This window comes from Dasypus novemcinctus, chromosome 6, assembly GCF_030445035.2.
Source record: "Dasypus novemcinctus isolate mDasNov1 chromosome 6, mDasNov1.1.hap2, whole genome shotgun sequence".
Classification (NCBI taxonomy): Eukaryota; Metazoa; Chordata; class Mammalia; order Cingulata; family Dasypodidae; genus Dasypus; species Dasypus novemcinctus.
Genome location: NC_080678.1, coordinates 78,399,676 through 78,418,557, shown reverse-complemented (window position 1 = coordinate 78,418,557; position 18,882 = coordinate 78,399,676). Strand labels below are relative to the sequence as shown.

Sequence of the window (18,882 nt, the reverse complement as noted above, 5' to 3'; positions counted from 1 at the left end):
TTGTCTCAAGATATTTTCCTTGTGATTTCCTCTTTAACCCATTGGCTGTTAAAAAGTACATTAATTTCCACATATTTGCAACTTTTCCATTTCTCCCTCGTTATTTATTTCTAGCTTCATTCCACTGTGGTCAGAGAAGAACATTGTATGATTTCCATATTTTTAAATTTGTGACTTGTTTTGTTATGTAAAATATGCTCTATTCTGGAGAATGATCCATGTGCACTAGAGAAGAATGCTTATTCTGCTGCTGTTGGGTGAACTATTTATGTCTATTAGGTCTAGTTGGTTTATAGTATCATTCAAGTCTTCTATTTCCTTATTGACCTTCTGTCTAGATGTTATATCTGTTATTGAAAGTAGTGTATAAAAGTCTCTTCCTGTTAATGAAGAACCATCAGTTTCTCTGTTCAAATCTGTCAGTATTTGCTTCATATGTTATGGTACTTTGGTGTTAGGTGCATATATATTTATAATCGTTATGCCTTGTTGAATTGACCCCTTTATTAGTATATAATGACCGCCTTTGTTCCTCATAACTATTTTGATTTAAAGTCTGTTTTATCTGATAGCTACCCTAGCTCTCTTTTGGTTATTACTTGCCTGGTACATATTTTTTCCATCCTTTCACTTTCACTCTCCTTATGTCTTTGAATTTAAGGTAGTCTCTAGTAAACAGCATATACTTGGGTCATTTTAAAAAAAAATCTATTCTGCCAATCTGTCTTTTGACTGAAGAGTTAAATCCATTTACATTTAAAGTCACTATTAATAAATGCAGGACTTTCTCTTGCCATTTTGCTATGTAGTCTTCGTAAGTCTTATTCCTTTTTTGTTCTTCAATTCTTCCACTAATACCTACTTTTATATATTTTTTTGTTTTGCACCACATTGAGTTGCCTTCTCATTTCTACCTGGATACACTTTTTATATATTTTCCTTGCGATTACCATGGGGTTAAAATTTAATACCCTAAATATATAAAAGTCATATTAGGTTTGATACCAGTTTGACTTCAATAGCCTACCCCTTTATTTTTCCTATACCTCTCTGTTCACCTTTTTTGTACCCATTACCAATTATAACTTTATACCTTGTATGTCCAAAACCATAGGTTTACCATTACTTTTTGTGCATTTGCCTTATAGTGTCTTAGGAAGTGAGAAGTGGAGTAACATAACAAGAAATACAATAAAATAGTACTGGCATCTTTTGCCAAGTTTGGGGAGTTTATCCCCCTTATGTTTGTTGAGTCCTCAAGCTTTGAGAATTTGGAGATGGTGATGCCCACTCTGCTTCCAACTGAGAGGGGCTTAGATCCCATGGGGAAGATGGACAGAACTGTCTTGCTTGCAGTTGTAGATACTCTGTTTTTTTGGGATGGGCACTGTCCATCAGCATCTTTTTGTTAGTTATCCTGGGTGGGTCTGATGAACTGGAGAGTGGTTACACAAATGGTTCCCTTTACGAGAGGTCTTTATTTCTTTATACCACTTTGAACAGTCTAGGATCCTTTCCTTTTAGTCTGAAAAACTACCTTTAGCATTGCTTGTAGGGCAGGTCTGATGGCGATGAACTCCCTCAGGGTTTTTTGTTTGTTTGTTTTAAATCTGAGAATCTATTTCCTTACTGACCTGTCTAGATGTTCTGTTATTGAAAGTGGTATATAAAAGTCTCTTCCTATTAATGTAGAATCATCAATTTCTCTGTTCAAATCTGTCAGTATTTGTTTCACATACGGTGTTTTGCCGTTAGGTGCATTCATATTTATAATCGTGATGCCTTGTTGTTGAATTGGCCCCTTTATCAGTCTATAGTGACCGCCCTTGTCCCTCATAACTGTTTTGATTTAAAGTCTATTTTAACTGATATTAGTATAGCTACCCTATACTAAACCTGGGAATGTCTTAATCTCTCCCACATTTTTGAAAGTAAGTCTTGCTGCATATAAAATTATTGGGTGGCAGTTGTTTACTTTCAAACTTTCAGTATTTCAACCCACTGTCTTTTTCCCTCCATTGTTTTTGATGAGAAATTGGCACTCAACCTAATTTGAGACTCCCTTGTACATTTGTACATAACACGTTTTTCTCTTGCAGCTTTCACAAGTCTCTCCTTGTCTTTTGCATTCAACAGTTTGAGCAATATATACACGGTATATTTTTCGTCAAGTTTATCCTACTTGGTGCTCTCTGGACTTCCTGGATGTGCACATTCACATCTTTTGCTAAGTTTGAGAAGTTTTCTGTCATTACTTCTTCGAATATTCTTTCTTCCCCTTTCTTTCTTCTCCTTCTGGGACTCCTAAATGCATACATTGGTATGCTTGATGGTGCTCCTTTGCCTGACTCATTTCTATTGTCTTGTCTTCAAGTTCACAGATTTTATTTTGTCAGCTCCAATCTGCTGTTGAAACCCTACTGGGTATTTTTCATTTCAATTTTTGTGGTCTTCAACTCCTGTTTGGTTCCTTTTTAAAATTTATCTATATTGAGACTTTCATATTATTCACTGTTTTCCTGATATCCTTTAGTTATTTCTCTGTACTTGACTTCATCTCCTTGTCCGGCACGTCCAAAATCTGGTCTCATAATCTTTTCTTATACACTATACATTTTCATATTTTAAAATGCTAATTCTGGGATTTATTCCCTGAGATGTCTGTTTCTTGAGTTTTTAACCAGCTGACAAATAATACAGATTTTCTTCAGTGTTAGCCCTCTTATAAGAAAAGTCCACACAAGGGAAATGAAAAGTGCAGAGTCTTCCCTGTCATTTCTGGGCCTGTGTCTTATCCTAGCCTTGTGCTTGCTGGTTGCTTAGGAGTTGTTTACGGGAGTTTGAATGCACCCTCTACTTCCTAGGAGATAGACCTCTCCCTCTCCCAGTTACTGCTGGATTTAAAGCAGGTAAGTCTTTGTCCAGGCTATCTGCCACAATTGTTTTTCAAAGGCAAATTTGGGGAGGGGGGGCGCATAACTGGGAGGAGTTTTCCAAGTCAGTCTTTCCCAGCTGCAACAAGGCCAGGGACCAACAAAGGGAGTGCAGGCCAATTCCAAACTGTTCTGGAGCAGGGATGAGGGAGGGTCCAGGAAGGGCGCCAGGAGCTTCGTCCACAGCTCCCCAAAGCTGCTTTCTTGATCTGTCTGGGAACACTGCCCTTCACCTGTCCTCCGCAGCTTGGAGGAAGCCTACTGTGTTTAGGCCTCTTCTGACACCTTTGTCCAGGGCAGGTTGAAACAAGAGCAGCCCTCAGAGCTTGACACCCAGCATCTGAAGTAACGAATCAAAAGCCAGGACCAGAGATTGCCCCTGCCCCCCCAGATCTTGGGAAGTGGATTATTCGATCCCTTTCTGGCGCCAGCAGCCATGCCAGGGCCCGGAGCTCGCTTGGTCTGATACGGTGGATGGGAATCGTAACTGCCATGTGACAGCAATTTACTTTATTTACCATAATTTACCAGCTCTTCCCTGGATGCTGTACAGGGTTCTGTTGGATCCCAGAGTTTCAAAATAGTTGATACAGACAGTTCCAGTCTGCTTAATAGTTGAGCTGGTAAAGGGACTGATTCCTGGAGCTTCCTGTTCAGCCATCTTCCCATAACCCCCCTCCTTTATGCTAGCTGCACTCTTATGCTTTAAAAGACCTTCCTCATCCTGAGATTAAAAAATAGATGGGTCCTACTTTTCACATGTAGCTCTCTGAACCATTTGGTATGATGAGAAAGCAGGTGATCACTTATTTTTCAAGGGCAAAGCAGTCCACTGCATCACGTGGTGAGGTGCGCCACCCTTCCCCAGAGCTGGGGGGCGGTGACTGCTCGGTGTGCTCAGTTCTCCCGGGCTCACTGCTCCTGCACCCGTCTGCGGCGGCACCTCGCTGCCTTCCTCACGGTGGGCGGCCAGTGTTCCGTGCAGGTCACCAACACAGGCATCGGGAAAAGCAGTGCACAGGCTCCAGCAGTGCTGATGTTTTTGTTATTATGATGATTATAAAAATGAAGTGGCATGTGTAGCACTGGCTTTGCTTTCTCAGAGCACTTTTCCACCCTCTCTCACAGCTCCCCTTGGAAGGTGGCAAGGGCAGGCACGAAAATGTTCACTCCACTTGCGAAAAGAAGGAGGAGGAGGACAGAAGCAGCTGTGGGGTGCAGCGCATGCTCAGCCATGGTCCCAGGCTGCCTTTTCTGATGAAATGCTCTATTAGACTCAATGCCCCTTTAATACAAATACTTGTTTTGAAGTATTGCGCCTTTACTGTCCTGGAATGGCATCCACTTAGTATACTTACATACATAATTTCAAATAAACTAATACTGTACCCTAATATAACAGACAAGTAAAAAAGAAAGTAATTTATAATAAAATTATGGGATTTCAATATGCAGAGATGCTCAGGGCCTGACTACTCCAGAGAAGAAAAACACCCTCGGCTAATGGCCAGCATGTCCCCGAGAGGCCCCACAACCCATTAGACTCACTGGCCCGGCCGACCTCTAGCCAGTGGGGCTGCCCCTCCCCACTCACCTCTCAATCTGAGAGAGGTACTTGGTCTCGAAGATGCCCCTTGTCTTCAGGGTCTCAGAGATCTGCCCTCGGAAGAGGAAGCCCTTCTTGGTGAAGTCGATCAAGATGTTGCGGACGATCTCGCCCAGGTACATTCCGCTGATCATCTTCTCATACCTGAGGGAGGAGGAGGGGAGTTGGGGTAGCTGAGAGGGGTGACCGGAGCGCCAGTGGCCGTGTGCCTCCCCAGCAGAAGCATGGGCGCAGAAGACCGAGAAGGACCAGCAATCCTCAACTCGTCCCAAATCAGAAGCAAAACCAAGCTCAGCATCCATGCCTGACTGCCAAGCAGGTCTGCCTCCTCACCTAACTTTCGGCTCTTCGCCTGGCTAAACACCACTGGAGCTCTTAGCCCTTCATCTCCCGTGGACTGGCTGCCATGCACCCATGCTTCCCCTCCTTCCAACACTCAATTCCCTGCTTCCCTCTCCCACTGCAGTGAAAGCCCCAAGAGGACTGGGAATGTGTGACTTGTTGAGCTCTGATTCTCCAGGGCCTACCATAGCACTCAGCTCTCACTACATGCTCAACAAATACCTGCAGAATAAGCAAGTACTGGGCCAAGATTAAAGGGACAAGAGGACAAGAAGACAAGGAGGAAGTTCCTAGATTTTCTGAAGGTTGTGCAAGTGGAATGGAGGGGCCATGCAGGCTGGAGGATTCCAGCGGTTACAACACACCTGAGGTCACCCCGTTTTAGGGGCTCTTCATTTCCTGCCCTCCAGCATCTCTAGAAATGACACAGGATTTAAGTGTCTCCAAGGACACACCCATCCCAGAGTCCTTAAGCTGGAAAGATCCCTCTGGTGATACTTGAGAGATCTCAGGTGGTCAACAGAAAAACACATGAACTAGCACGGACTCACAGAGAGGGTATGTGTGGTTAACGCCCGTTCAGTTCTTCTGAGTCTACCAACGGGACTCAGTGCAGTGCTAATATGTCCTGAACTCCTTCCTAATACTTGGCTAACCTCTCTTTGTAACAGAGGGGGTCTTAGTTTAGAGCCTTCGGTGGTCACAGTATCTAGCTATAACTTAAAAGCACTGCTTGTCACTACATTCATTTTGATGGTTGCCATCTATTTATGGTAATATTGGTTTTCTACCTGGTTCCTCCCTCACTAAATTTAAGTAAAGAATATAAGCTGATTTAAAGAAAAACACTAAGTAACTATCAGCCCAGGTGGTATTTAGAAAAGGCAAAAGTCCTGAGGGTGGCTGGAGGGTGACTTATGTTTGGGAGGTGCTTCTTTCTGCTCCTGGGACAGGCTTGCACATGCCCTGCCTCTCAGAGGATGGTGTGATTCCTGGAATCCAAGGAAGCCTGGGAGCTCTGAGACAAAGGTCATTTGCGCAATGGGAAGAGTGGATGCTGCTGCCATCTCAGAGAGGGTCCCTGAGACCTTAGCTGCAAAGTTCCAAATAGCCACCAGGTGGTGGAGGCGGGTCCCCTGTGAGAAGGATGAATTGGGAACGAGTCCCTGCTTCAACCCTGACCTCCTCCCCAAACCCCTAATTTCCCTGGAGACCTTTGACAACTGCTGGCCGAGTATGTTCTACTTCCACGGAAACAACAAAGTAAAAACCTGCTGACCAAACTGGTTTCTATTATTTCGATGAGGAAGGCACGCAGAACAGGGGAAGACCAGAATCTTCTAGGATGGAAAAGGTCAATGAGGGAAGTGGGGAGCCAATGTCCCCTGCTGTCTGGCCATATTCCCGGGCAGAGGAGGCACCTGGACAGGGCACCAGTCCCCGGGCTGTCGGGTACCATGCCAGGGCCCATCCTCACTGGGTCTCTCCCATCCTTGGACAACAAGCCAAGGTCAAGAATGAAGCAGGTACCCTGCGGAGCCAGTCTCCCGGCCCCTGCCCAGACCCCCCTCCTACTAGAGAAACAGAATGCAGCCAAATGCCCCCCTCCCTCCTGACTGCCCCGCGGTCCCCTCCCCCAGGAGGAAGGGGGATCACCTTTGTTTCCCAGCGTTTAGAGAATATTCATCCACCAGTACGTCATAGTTTGTTCGGATATCGTCCAGACACCCGTTGTCCCCGAAGGCGCCCCACTCCATATTGATACACATGCGCCCCTGGTTCCCCTCCAGCACCTCGACGTTCCTCATTTCTTCCATGTAGCAGGCATTGCTGCCTGTTCCTGAAACACACAGAGGAGCAGAAATGCGTGGTCATGCCTCCCTGCTCAGGGGTCTTGCTACTGGGCCTGGGGCCTGTGACTCCACAGATGCAGAGGTACATTTTAAAAATGAACCAAGTAACAGTTTCTTTTCCATCGCTTTCCAGGAAAACCTCCACATACAAAGGGAGAGTCTGAACCTCCTCCCAGAGTGCATCTGATGAACTTATTGTACACTAAGGCATCGGTACCAAGGGCCTGGGTATTAACCTGCCCAAGGCTCTAGTTGTTTTAAGAGCAGATGATTTCACAACAAAGGGATGTGTCTGTAATGGTGGAGGTTCAGGCAATATTCAGGCTGAAAGGAAATAATATTATACGGGGGTTGTCTACCGTCTTGCTCTAGACATCCGCTTATTACGGACAATCGCAGGCTAGGCCTGTTCATTAAACTCTCCTAACGTTTCAGGAATGAATCCCACAGTACTTTAGGGATGGACAGTGTCCTGAGCATTTCCTAAGCCGATGGCTCCACGCCATTTTGGTCTCACAGACCTCTTTCAAAACGTGCTGATTCTCCTGAGGAAAAGGAACATTTCTGTGGGCTCATGCAAACACTGCACCGTAGGCAATTAGGCAAATGGCTTGCAGGGCTTCAGGAGGCTCTGATTTCCTCTAGGGCAGGGACACGCCAAGGACTGGGGCTGGACCACAAACTACTTGTTGTTCCAGTCCACGAGATAAGAACAGAAGTTGAGAGTCACGTTCTGAAACTTTCACCGCAGTTTTAATTGCCATGGCACCCAAGGTGGACTTGTCACATTGAACAGACCACAAATTAAAAACCAACCAGACAACTAACCAATGAATCCTGAGCACAGGTATTTAATGTGCACTTGAATCAACCTGGGGGGTCTGTTAAGATGCAGATCCTGAGTCAGAAGGCCTGAAGTGGGGCCTGAGACCCTGTATCTCTAACAAGCTCCCAGGTGACGCCCAATGCTACTGGCCCATGGACCTCACTCAGCATAAGGCCCTAGAGCACCACCGACTGGTTCTAGGGAGAACATAGGTGGATATTATTAACATAGTTAGGGAGACACAATAACTCCCAAGCCCTGTCAGAGCAAAAGGGCTCTTTAGGTCACTTTCTTCCCCTTTGAAGAAGATATTCAAGTAGAACTCACAAATACTGCTGAGAGTGTAACTGGGTATTTCTGGGGGATTTTTTTGTTTGTTTGTTCTTTCTTGCTCTCTCCCAGTTCCCTTCCACTCAAGATTACAAACTTCAAAGAAGAGGTGCCGTGGAAGGGATGGTGGTGGAGGAGGGGCAAAGAAAGTCAAAACCAAACTTCCTGCCCATGGGAGCTGAGCAGAGATGAACTGAGGGAGGAAGGGAAACGTGGCCTGAAATGTGGCTGCAGCCAGTGGAGAACCTCCACCCCAGCCTGGTGCCACGAATATCTAATCAGGCTGCCCTGAGCGGCACCGTCCCAACCTCCCCGGCAGGAAGGTGAGGCCTTGAAAGGAAGAGGAGAATGTGCTGTGTCACTCTAGCTTTGCACTTCACACTTAAACCCAGTCACAGAAGGAAGGGAGGGGATGGGTGGAGAAAGAGCTTTACAAAAGAAAGAGGAAAGGAAACAGCCCAAAAGCCAACCCCCGAACATTTCACCTGGAACTGATCTCCAGTTATTCTGAAATTTGACAGAAACCAAAAGGGGTGTAACAAATGAAAAGTCTTCCCAGCATCAGAAGGGTGGCTTGATGGGGCCTCATCCCAGTCTCCAAGACACTCAGCAAATGGCCCACCCAGCAGGGGTGGCGCCCTCCCCTCCAGGCTCCTGACCGCAGGAGGAGGACTGGATGACTGCTTTCCTCACAGTCCAAATCAGTAGGCCACAGGAATGACGAGCACGCCAGGCCCAGATCCCTAACGCACCCAGAATACCAGGGAACAACCTGCAAAGCCCACAGATAATCCCTCCGGGACTCACTTCAGTGGCCGGGACCCCTCCCCAATAGTGGTTGCTAAAAGCAAAATGATGCCCAAGACTAAAAGCACCCAATACAGTCCACCCTCTTGGCCAGACCAGCTTCAGGGCACCCGACACCAACCCTCCCAAGCCATGCAGTCCACGTGGGGCCTCATTCCTAGAGACAGCTCAAGTTCATCAAGATCAGTGTGAAGTGTATGGGATTGCTGGGGAAGGGAAAGGCTCCGGAGGGCTCCGCAACCCTGGTCCAGGACTGAACTCTGAACAAAGGTAGTGAAGGGCCAGCATGACCATACACTGCCCGGCCCAGGGGGCTGAGCTGCGGAGTCAGGGCTCCACAAAGCAGGGGGACGCTAGCCTTCCCTTCCCGGCACACTCACCGACGATGAGGCCGACCTCACAGGTGGGTTCCTCGTATGCGCAGGTCATCATGGTGCCCACCGTGTCGTTGACCACAGCTACTACGTCCAAATCAAATTCCTTTGGGAAGAATGGGACACAGTTTTAGAGGGGGCAGCTCTACCCAACTTGAGCCCTGCCAGTTCACTCTGCTGCCCAGCAGTCAAGAGAGCCACTGGCACATCCCCTGAAATGGTTTTCTTACCAGCTGAAAAAAAGGTAATCATCTTCACTGACTAATATCTACTGTTATTGATGTACGTAAAATCTTAAATTAAGTAAGGGAAGTTTTCTACCCATTTTACAGATGGTACCAAGTACTAAGAGTGGCAGCCAGAAGGGAGTTCCTGAATGGAGCAAAGACAAAGGATGATGGCCCAACTCCAAAGTGTCATCTGCAGTCTTTGCAGAGAGCATAATGGAAATATCAGATCCGCTTCTCAGAATCTGCCCTTCAGAAATAGTCAGGTGGGTACACAAAGGTATAGCACGAGGACACTGAACCACAGCATGAGGTGCAATAGACAGAAACAACCCAGATCCAGATCCAGATCAGGGGGGCTATGGGAACCACAGTTCAGACACACACTGGAACCCTGTGCAGCCAGGAGAAGAGATTGGCCTAGATGTTGGATGAGAAAAGACTGTAGCACAGAGAATGAAAAAAGGCAAGTTGCAATGTTGTTTATAGAACATATTTTCCATTTTTTAAAAAAATGTGTCTGTATAACGTGTGTTTTGGTAAATGTATGGAAAGCAAACAAGTAAGAATACAAATTAACGTTAAACAGGCAGAGTCTGAAATGGGCAAAAATAGATCGCAGGCCTCTTTTCAATGAAATACTAGATGTCATCTAGCATACATACACTTCTAGTTTCAGAGTCTATAGGACTATATGCCTTTGTTTGGGGGCTACTTTACGACTTTTTTTTTTTTTAATTTATTTATCCCCCCCCCCAGTTGTTCTCTGTGTCTATTAGCTGCGTGTTCTTCTTTGTCCGCTTCTGTTGTTGTCAGCAGCACGGGAATCTATGTTTCTTTTTGTTGCATCATCTTGTTGTGTCAGCTCTCCATGTGTGTGGCACCATTCCCGGGCAGCTGCACTTTCTTTCGCACTGGGCGGCTCTTGGGCACACTCCTTGCGCATGGGGCTCCCCTGCGCGGGGGACACCCCTGCGTGTCATGGCACTCCTTGCGTGCACCAGCACTGCACATGGGCCAGCTCCACATGGGTCAAGGAGGCCTGGGGTTTGAACCACAGACCTCCCATGTGGTAGACGGACGCCCTATCTACTGGGCTTCCCTACTTTACAACTTTTTAAGAAAGTTGTAGAAAACTGATGGTAATATAAATGATTCTTGTCCACAGAGATGAAAATAAGTAAAATTCTGCGGCTGGTGCAAATGATCCTTCCTCCAGGACATTCATTTCAACTTTCTGGATGGCCTATATATTCGTCTGTTCTTTGGACTGTCCTTTGAACTGATTTTTTTTTTTTTAGCTTTTTACTGATTCCCTCATTCATTGAGTTAAACAAAACCTTTGGCCTTTCCCATTTTCTATTTTGTCAATGTCTTCCAGCCAAAGACCACCAGGACAAAGTTAGGTTTATTAACTTGCAACTTGGGAGAACACATACCATGGGGCACCCTGGAGCCCCTCAGCCAGGAAGTCTTAGAAAGAATTTCTTATAGGCTTCGGGCTGTGAAGGTGATTTGGGAGAGGGTTCAAAGAAGTGGGGCTTTGTTTTGAATTGCTGTCAGAAAGCAGGGGCAATTTTATGATTGAGTACCTTAATAAATCTTATCTAGAAGCCACAGGGAGTGAAGTGTGGCTAAAATGGTCCTTGGTGAAGAAGTAGCCATTTGCATTAGCTAGGTTGGAGGGATGTTCGAACAACTATTTAAGTTCTGACCTGATTACATATTGGGCTTACTTTTGTCTTAATCCATTGTGTTCAGAGTGGCTGTGTCCGAGTTTCTTGTGCCAATAAATTGTTACATTTACAGGAGAACGCCAAGGCCAAGCGTGCCAGGCCAGGGCCCAGCTGTCAGGAGTGGCTTTGCTCTTTTTCAATTTGTATGAGAATCATGATTTTACCTTTTCTAAAATATTAGCCTTTAGCAACACAAATCTCTTAACCTCAGTTTTATCGCTGGCAGTAGTAGAATGAGGACATGGGGAACTTTCATTAGCAAGATCATGTGCTTCTATATTATCTGAATTCTTTACAACAACAAAGATTTAAATATATATGTGTGCATATATGTCTGTGTATATCTTTTACGGTACCAGGGCTGGGGATTGAATCTGGGACCTCGTACACAGTATTCTGGAGGCACCAGGGACCAAACCCAGGACCTCCCCCTCCCATGTGGAAGCAGGCCCAACTGCTGGAGCCTCATCCGCTCCCCGAAATACATATTTTTAATAGTTACCTCTCTCCTTTTTACTGCCTCCCTTAGTAAGGTGACAACATCGTGCCCCACGCAGTCACTCGCCTTAAAACCCTTTGTCCAGGTGATCAAGATTCCCTGAAATACGAAAAGCACCAGTGGAGTCAGGTGTAATTAACCCTTTGGGGCAGAATACAAAATTTCACCCCCTCCCTCCTGAGTTAACATCTGCTGAGAACTTAAAGCGAGGCCCAGGGCTTAAACATCTGAAGCACAAACCAATAACACAACTGGCCATAGCTTCCCCGGGCCCACCCTGCCCTCAGCGTTCTCACAGCATAGTTTAGAACCCCACCCTGGAGATGGAGAAACTGAGACATAGAAGGTCAATGGGCGTGTGCAAGTTCACTCAGCAGGGGGCAGAGCTGGACCAGGCCTCAGGTTTCCTGGTTCTCAGCCTGCTGCTATACTTGGCAAAACCAATCAGCTTCCCTGAGGCAGGGCTCACCGACAACCTACGTGAGGGAACGCAAATATTAGTAACAGTGTGGGCTCTTTAGGTTTGAATGGGCTGAAGTCATAATTTTGTTAGGAAAACAAAGTGTCACGATGTGTACTCACTACGAGGAGTAGTGATGGTATACATGAACCACTTTTTAAAAAGTCACCCAAACCTTTAAACACTGAAAAACAAACAAAACCTGCCAAAAAAAAAAAAAAAGTTCCTATGGATCCAATTCCCAAGATCTTAAAAGGATTTAAGGGGGAAAAAAGTCCCAGGTCTGCAAGCAACTGGATGAACTGGCTTAGGGAGGCAGGTGGCCCCGCTCTGGTTCCTCAGTGCTGACAATCACAGGCCTTCACCCCTGGCCCAAGGCCTGTGTGATCTGATGCCACCTCCAGGCATTCTTCCTGGCCACACCCCCACTTGTGACACACAGAGCTCCCCCGGGCTCTTCCAACCAGACAGGCTCTGCTTCCCTCGTGACTGCAAAATCGGCTCCCTCTGCCTGCCTGGAGCTGCCACACTGGACTCCCCAAAGACAGGAAGTTCAGCTGTCCCCGGCACCTAGTTCTCAGCAGTACGCAAACCCTGGCCCTGGACCCTTTTCACCCCATTTGTTCAACAAGCATTTACTAAGTATCTCCTCTGATACATGCTGTGTATGTAGGGAAACAGGTCCTTGCTCCAAGAGCTCACATCACGGTAGAAAAGCAAGCTATATCATCCGAAGAACTGTTTGAAAAGTGCTGTAATCAAGGCAGCAATCAAAGGAACAGGGAACATAGAAGAGGGTGAAATTCTTTTGCCTGGGGGACCAGGTGGCTTCCCAGAAGAGGTGTAGTTAAATTGATAAGGAAGAGCAGGAGAAGGGTCATAAGACCTATCAGTAATTGTGAAACAAGCCTGGGTGAACTCCCAAATATGTGAGCTAGTCTCAGACATCAGGGTTCAAACCAAGAGTGGAGAAGGCTTTGGGCGCCAGCCCACCCTGCCACAGGGCATCAGAGCTCCCCACTGTCTGACACCTGGAAGAAAGAGACTCACCTGATCCAAACTCGTTTGCTTGCAGGGAAACGAAAACGTGAAGCCCAGAGGCATTTTGGGACCTTTGATCCCCATGTAGTCCAGGAAGTCAGAAATGCAGGAGACGATGTGGTCAAACAGCTTTTGGAGAAAAAAAAGTATTACCCATGCTCGCTCTGGTTTCATGCACAAGGACACTTAAAGTATAAGCACGGCACACGCAGGGCAGGCCCCCTTCTCTGGGATCTTTGCAGCCACCTGCATGTCAGAAGCCCAGCATGGCTGACAGGTAAACCCCAGTGCTTTGAGGCTACAGGGCATGACTGCATGGCTGCAGGCAGCACATGGGAGCCCGGGGGGCCACGTTGCCGCACACGCACCACAGTGATGCAGACTGTGCTCACCTCCTCCCCAGTGCCTTGCATGATTTCAGTGGGAATAGCATAGATCTTGTTGTGCATTTCCACCGTTCTCTTCTTCCCGCTACGGATTTTCACCAGCAGGACACGGAAATTCGTTCCTCCAAGATCCAGGGCCAAGAAGTCACCATTCTCTGTTATAGTCAAGAACATAAAGAAGGTCAAACACAGTCTTGGTAGCCAGTAACTCAAGACTCCAGGCTTTCCAGGAGGTACCCCTCATTAAGTACAGGGGAGAGGCTACAAGCCCCCACAGGCCAGCCCTGCCTCTCCTCCCTCCCTCCTGCTCACAGCCCAGGCCTAGAGAAGGACCCCCACATGCTTTTAGTCCGTGAACCACATTGAAAGAATATGAATCACTCGTTACAATGCACAAGCAAACCAACTTCACCCAGCTTAATAAGAAAGCCTGGAGACAATGCTCTCGATTTAGACAACTTCATACAAAAACTAATAATTCACGCCAGTATGTAGATTGTTTGAAAAAATGGCCACCATCATTCCCCTCCCTGCTCTTACGCTTCTTTGCAATATGACTTTGCAGCTCTGCCCATAAAAAGATGAAGCTTACACTCCATCTTCTTCGGAGGGAGGAGGGATTAGGGTATTAATGCTTAATGGGTACAGTTTCTGTTTGGGATGATGAAAAAGTTTTAGTTATGGTTGGTGGTGATGGTCGCACAACGTTGTAAATGTAATTAATGAATTGCACACTTAAAAATGGTTATAAATGGGTGGCCCAAGGTGATCTCTGAAAATGATTCGCTATTCTCTTGACCCAGAAAACCCCACAAAATCATGCAAATCAAGAGGTTCAAGTCTTCATGTTCACTTTAAGAACACCTGAGACATGGCCCAGGCCATCAAGGGTATACATATTCAAAAAGCCACCAAGTATCTGAATGATGTCACTTTGCAGAAGCAATGTACGGCCATTCCGTCGTTACAATGGTGGCATCAGGAGGTGTGCCCAGGCAAAGAGTGGGGCTGGAAACAGGGTCGACGGCCCAATGAATGTGCTGAATTTTTGTTGCACATGCTTAAAAATGCAGAAGGTAATACTGAACTTAAGGGTTTAGATGTAGATTCTGTGGTCACTGAGCACATCCATGTGAACAAAGCGTCCAAGATGCGCCATCGTACTTACAGAACTCATGGTCAGATTAACCCATACATGAGCTCCCCCTGCCACACTGAGATGATCCTTATGGAAAAAGAACAAATTGTTCCTAAACCAGAAGAGGAGATTGCACAGAAGAAACAAAAACGTACGGCTTGGGAATAACTTCAACATACAATAAATACAAATAAAAGTTTTAAAAAATGGTTACGGTGGCAAGTTTTATGAGATATATAACCACAAAGCACACACACAAAAAAGGAAATTCTAGAAATGAAAACTATAATTGTAGAAATAAAACACTAAATGGGGGATTAAAAAAAAATTGGCATCCATTTCTCCTGCCCTTGAGTCTGGGCCTGCCTTATGACTTGATTTGGCCAAGAAAGTAACAGCAGAAGTCAAGCTGAGCCACTCCCAGCCCGGGCCTCCTAGAAGCTTTGCCATCTCCCATTCTCCCTCGCTGACCGGCAGCTACCACACAGCGAGCCTGGGGCCCTGCTGGAGAATGGAATGAGGAACGTGGCCAGGTAGCCCAGCTGTGACCACAGCCACATGAGTGAATCCAGCAGAGATCAATCCGGGCTGGCCCAGACGAGCAGAACCGTCCAGCCAACCCATGACCCATGGGCATTAAGACGGTGGTCGTTTTAAGCCACTAAGATTGAGGGAGGTGTATAATGCCAGAACACCAGACATACCCATCACCAACACTCAGTACTCCCGGGACCCACCCGAGAAGCCCTTTGGATTCCCCCAAGTGCTCAGCCCCAACAAAGCCCAGCAAGGTTGTCCTTAAGAGCTGGATTCTGTCCTTCCATCTGTCAGGGAGTGAAAATCCCCAGGCCCCTGTCTGCCTCACACACACCCGGGCAGGGTTTAGGAAGAGCCCGGATTAAATAACTTCCTTACTCTCAAATCCATGCACTGAGTGCTTATCCTTCTGGGGTTTCCCATGTTCACAAGAAAAATTACATCAGTCTCACTGTTGTGGGAGTTGCCCAACTTCTTTCTTTTAAGAGCTCTTTCTAATTCTGACCAGGGCTGCAAGAGTTTAGAGACGGAGCTTGCCTGGGAGGCCTGACCAGGGCAAGTCAATTTCCTGGAGTTACACGCATGGTCAATCAGTGATAAAAATGGAAAATGGAGGTTTTTAGTTAGCATCTAGCTCTTGCCCAAACCCTGCATCCCCCAGAGAATCCAATCTCCCCTTCCTGCCTGCCCCAGCCCCTCTGTGACTCCATCATCAATACTGAGCCCCCAGAAGAGGCCCTCACCAGTCCCATCCGGAGTGCTCCGGACGAAGGAGGGTAGCATCTTGACGATGGCCTTCTCGTGCGTTGCCTTCTTCAGCCCAAACTCCATCTCAGCCCTCATCCTCCTCTTCACTTCCAACAGCATCTCCTTGGTGAGGCGGAAGTGGGCCAGGGTCTCCTCTATCTGTCGGTGCTGCTCGGCCAGGCGGTAAGCGACGGCCGTCACCATGGCGGCCCCCTTGCCGCTGCCACTCTCCGAGAGGAGGAAACGCACGTCGGAGTCGGGCACCAGGCGTCTCAGGGTCTTGTGGAAACGCCGGGAATACCTGGGGAGCAGGAGTGGGTTGGACATGCCACCATAGCTGGACTGTGCCCGCTGCCGAGGCCCTCTTTCCCCACACTTCCATTCCATTTCCTACACTTATTTTTTCATTGCACAAGTCACATTCACCCAATTGTTGAAAAACAAAAATAGTGGCAAGTGCAGACAGGCAAAAAGGAAAAATGAAACCGTAGCAAGTATAGACAGGTAAAAGGAAAAATGAAATTACTTGCAACCACACCTAAAAAGAAAGGATTATAATGATTACATCAGTACCAAATACAGAAAATTTGGGGCCCAAAAGAAATGTCATCCTCCACATGACGAGAACACAGTATAGCAGAGTGGTCAAGGGTACAGTGTTGGAAAATCAGACAGACCCAGAAACAAAGGGAGCTCTAGCACTCCAAGTCAAGTGACCTTGAGCAGTTAGTTAACCTTGGAGGAATCAGGAAGACGGTATCTGGCTGACCGTGATGGGATCCGAACTCAATGAGTTCACTGAAACACTCACATTGGTACCTGGTGCTCAGTCAGGGCTCAGTCATTGATCACTTTTGTTTTTTACTTTGAACTGGCCTTGCCCTCCCCTCCCCAAGACATTTATTACCAGCTAGAAGAAAACTTTAGGACAAGACTCTGAGAGGAAGACAAAAAAGAAGGCTGCCCGCCAAAGGGAACAGCCAAGGAAAACGTACCCCAGAATATTAATAGGGGTCACCTCCAGGGACTGGGATCAAGAATGACTTCTATTCTTGTAACTTTTTGAACTATCTGAAGTTCCTATACTGAAAATATATTATTTCTGAAAGAAGAAATATTTCATTAAAATTATCATTTTTTTAAAAATGTGGCAAATCCCTAGGCTTTCTTGCCCGAAAATTAGCCAAGAAATTCCAAAAACTAAAAAATAAAGATGGGTGGCTAGGTTTATTCTCAAGAATTTTACAAATACTTTAAGAATTCAAAGAAATAAAATTAAGAACCATAGCTATGCTACTTATTCTAGCCAGGCAGATAATAATATGTAATTAGCTTATACCCTAGCTCCTCAGTAACTCAGAAGAATTTCAAATTAAGTCCACATTGGTTTACCTGCCGTGCTCATTAAATAGACAGTGGGTAAAAAACAAGGCCCTGTACAAAGTCATGTCACTGGCGATTATTATAACTTAGAAATAAAGGCTTGGAATTTACCTCCAGCCTTTTACAAAGTTACAAGCCAAGTTCTTACTGAGCACAAGAGGCCTTTGAAACTAAACTTTTGAACCTGGCTCAGGTAGAGACAGGAAGGCTGCATGATGGAGCCTCTCCTCATTGATGAGGCAGGAGGATGTGGATTACTCACAACTTCACATTGCTCTGGCTCCCTGATTCAAAGCATCAACAAGTTCCTATTGTAACAGGTGGCATCGAGGCTTTGGGGGATTTTATCAGGAGTTTCTAAAACAAAAATGTGTGTGCAGAACCCTTGACCAAGCTATAATGACAACAAAGGTCACTGAAGATAGACACATTCTACCCAGTGTTACTGGCAACTACAGAAATCCCTAACAAGACTTTAAAATGGGCACAGGTGGCCCTGGAGTGCAGAGGCAGTGCCGGTGAGAACCAGCTGAGGGCTGGATCCTTCCCAAGTGGGCAACACACATTTTAAAATTTGGCTTGATAACAGAGGAACAGTTATCCTCATAAGAATCACCAGTGTTCTCCTCTGGAACTCCATGGCTGCATCTCACTAGTTATTTGGACTGGTTATTATTAAAACGTCATCTGGCGTTTCTACCAACCAACGTTCACTGGGTGCAAAAGTCTGACCTCTGGAAGAGTTTAGGCCAGATGGGTACTAAGTGCCAATTACAGCAAAGGGCAGACTCACTGTGGGTGTGTCTTGTAAAGAGACCCGTCGACACCAACCGTGGTCCGCAACCTGGGGGTGCCCTTGTTTTCACGGAGGCGGTTCAAGATGGCACCCAGCGTTGCAGCCACCAGGTTGGCAGAGCGAAAGGAGACAATGGTGCACACGTGCTGGACCGAAATACAGTCGTCGTCAGACGGCTCCACTCCCAGGCGGGTCAGGATTTCCTTGGCATTGTGGAGGCCTTCCTTATTCCTGTGAGGTGAGAGACGATACTGTGAAGACTCTGATGCTAGGCTGAGTCACATACCCCAAAAAAAACACGTGCTCTCAATCCTAATATGCCTCTCTGTGAGGCACGAACCCACTGTAAATAAGACCTTTTGAAGATGATGTTTTTAGTTCAGGTGTGGCCCAACTGAATGAGGGTGGGTCTTAACCAAAGCAATGGAGGTTGGAGAAGACCATATAGAAGAAACTAGAAGTCAGTGGACACCAGAAAAGCAGACATAAGGAGAGAGAGAGATCACCACGTGATGGAAGGCAGAGATGCAAGGATTACAGCAAACCAGCACCAGAATGCTACAGACTTTGGGAAGGAAGCATGGTCCTGCTGATGCCTGGATGTTGGTCTTCTAGCTTCTGAAACCATGAGACTATAAATTCCCATTGTTTAAGCCAACTCATTATGTGCTATTTGTCATAGCAGCCTAGCAAACTAAGACCGTATAAGGCAATGCAAAGCACTGAGGTTGGAAAGCTACTGGACCTAAGATAGTAAGATGCCTGAGAAGAGCATGAAAAGGATTCCTCTCCAAAAGAAATATGGGGCAACAGGAAAAACTAGTCAAAGCTGGGTTACAACAGGCAAGGTACATGGAGAGA

General features: G+C 46.4%; 1 protein-coding gene across 3 annotated transcripts in view; it reads right to left on the bottom strand.

The window, feature by feature from the left end:
- The window catches only part of HK1 (hexokinase 1), a 157,399-nt gene that overhangs the window by 7,410 nt on the left and 131,107 nt on the right, over nucleotides 1-18,882 (bottom strand). For all 3 annotated transcript variants that reach the window (XM_058298948.2, XM_058298949.2, XM_058298946.1), the window contains 8 exons: nucleotides 18,019-18,252; nucleotides 15,839-16,143; nucleotides 13,427-13,575; nucleotides 13,044-13,163; nucleotides 11,537-11,632; nucleotides 9,078-9,177; nucleotides 6,538-6,721; nucleotides 4,528-4,683 (listed from right to left, as the gene is read on the bottom strand). In XM_058298948.2, the coding sequence (XP_058154931.1) occupies nucleotides 4,528-4,683; nucleotides 6,538-6,721; nucleotides 9,078-9,177; nucleotides 11,537-11,632; nucleotides 13,044-13,163; nucleotides 13,427-13,575; nucleotides 15,839-16,143; nucleotides 18,019-18,252 (1,344 nt within the window). The remainder of the gene's footprint in view (nucleotides 1-4,527; nucleotides 4,684-6,537; nucleotides 6,722-9,077; nucleotides 9,178-11,536; nucleotides 11,633-13,043; nucleotides 13,164-13,426; nucleotides 13,576-15,838; nucleotides 16,144-18,018; nucleotides 18,253-18,882) is intronic.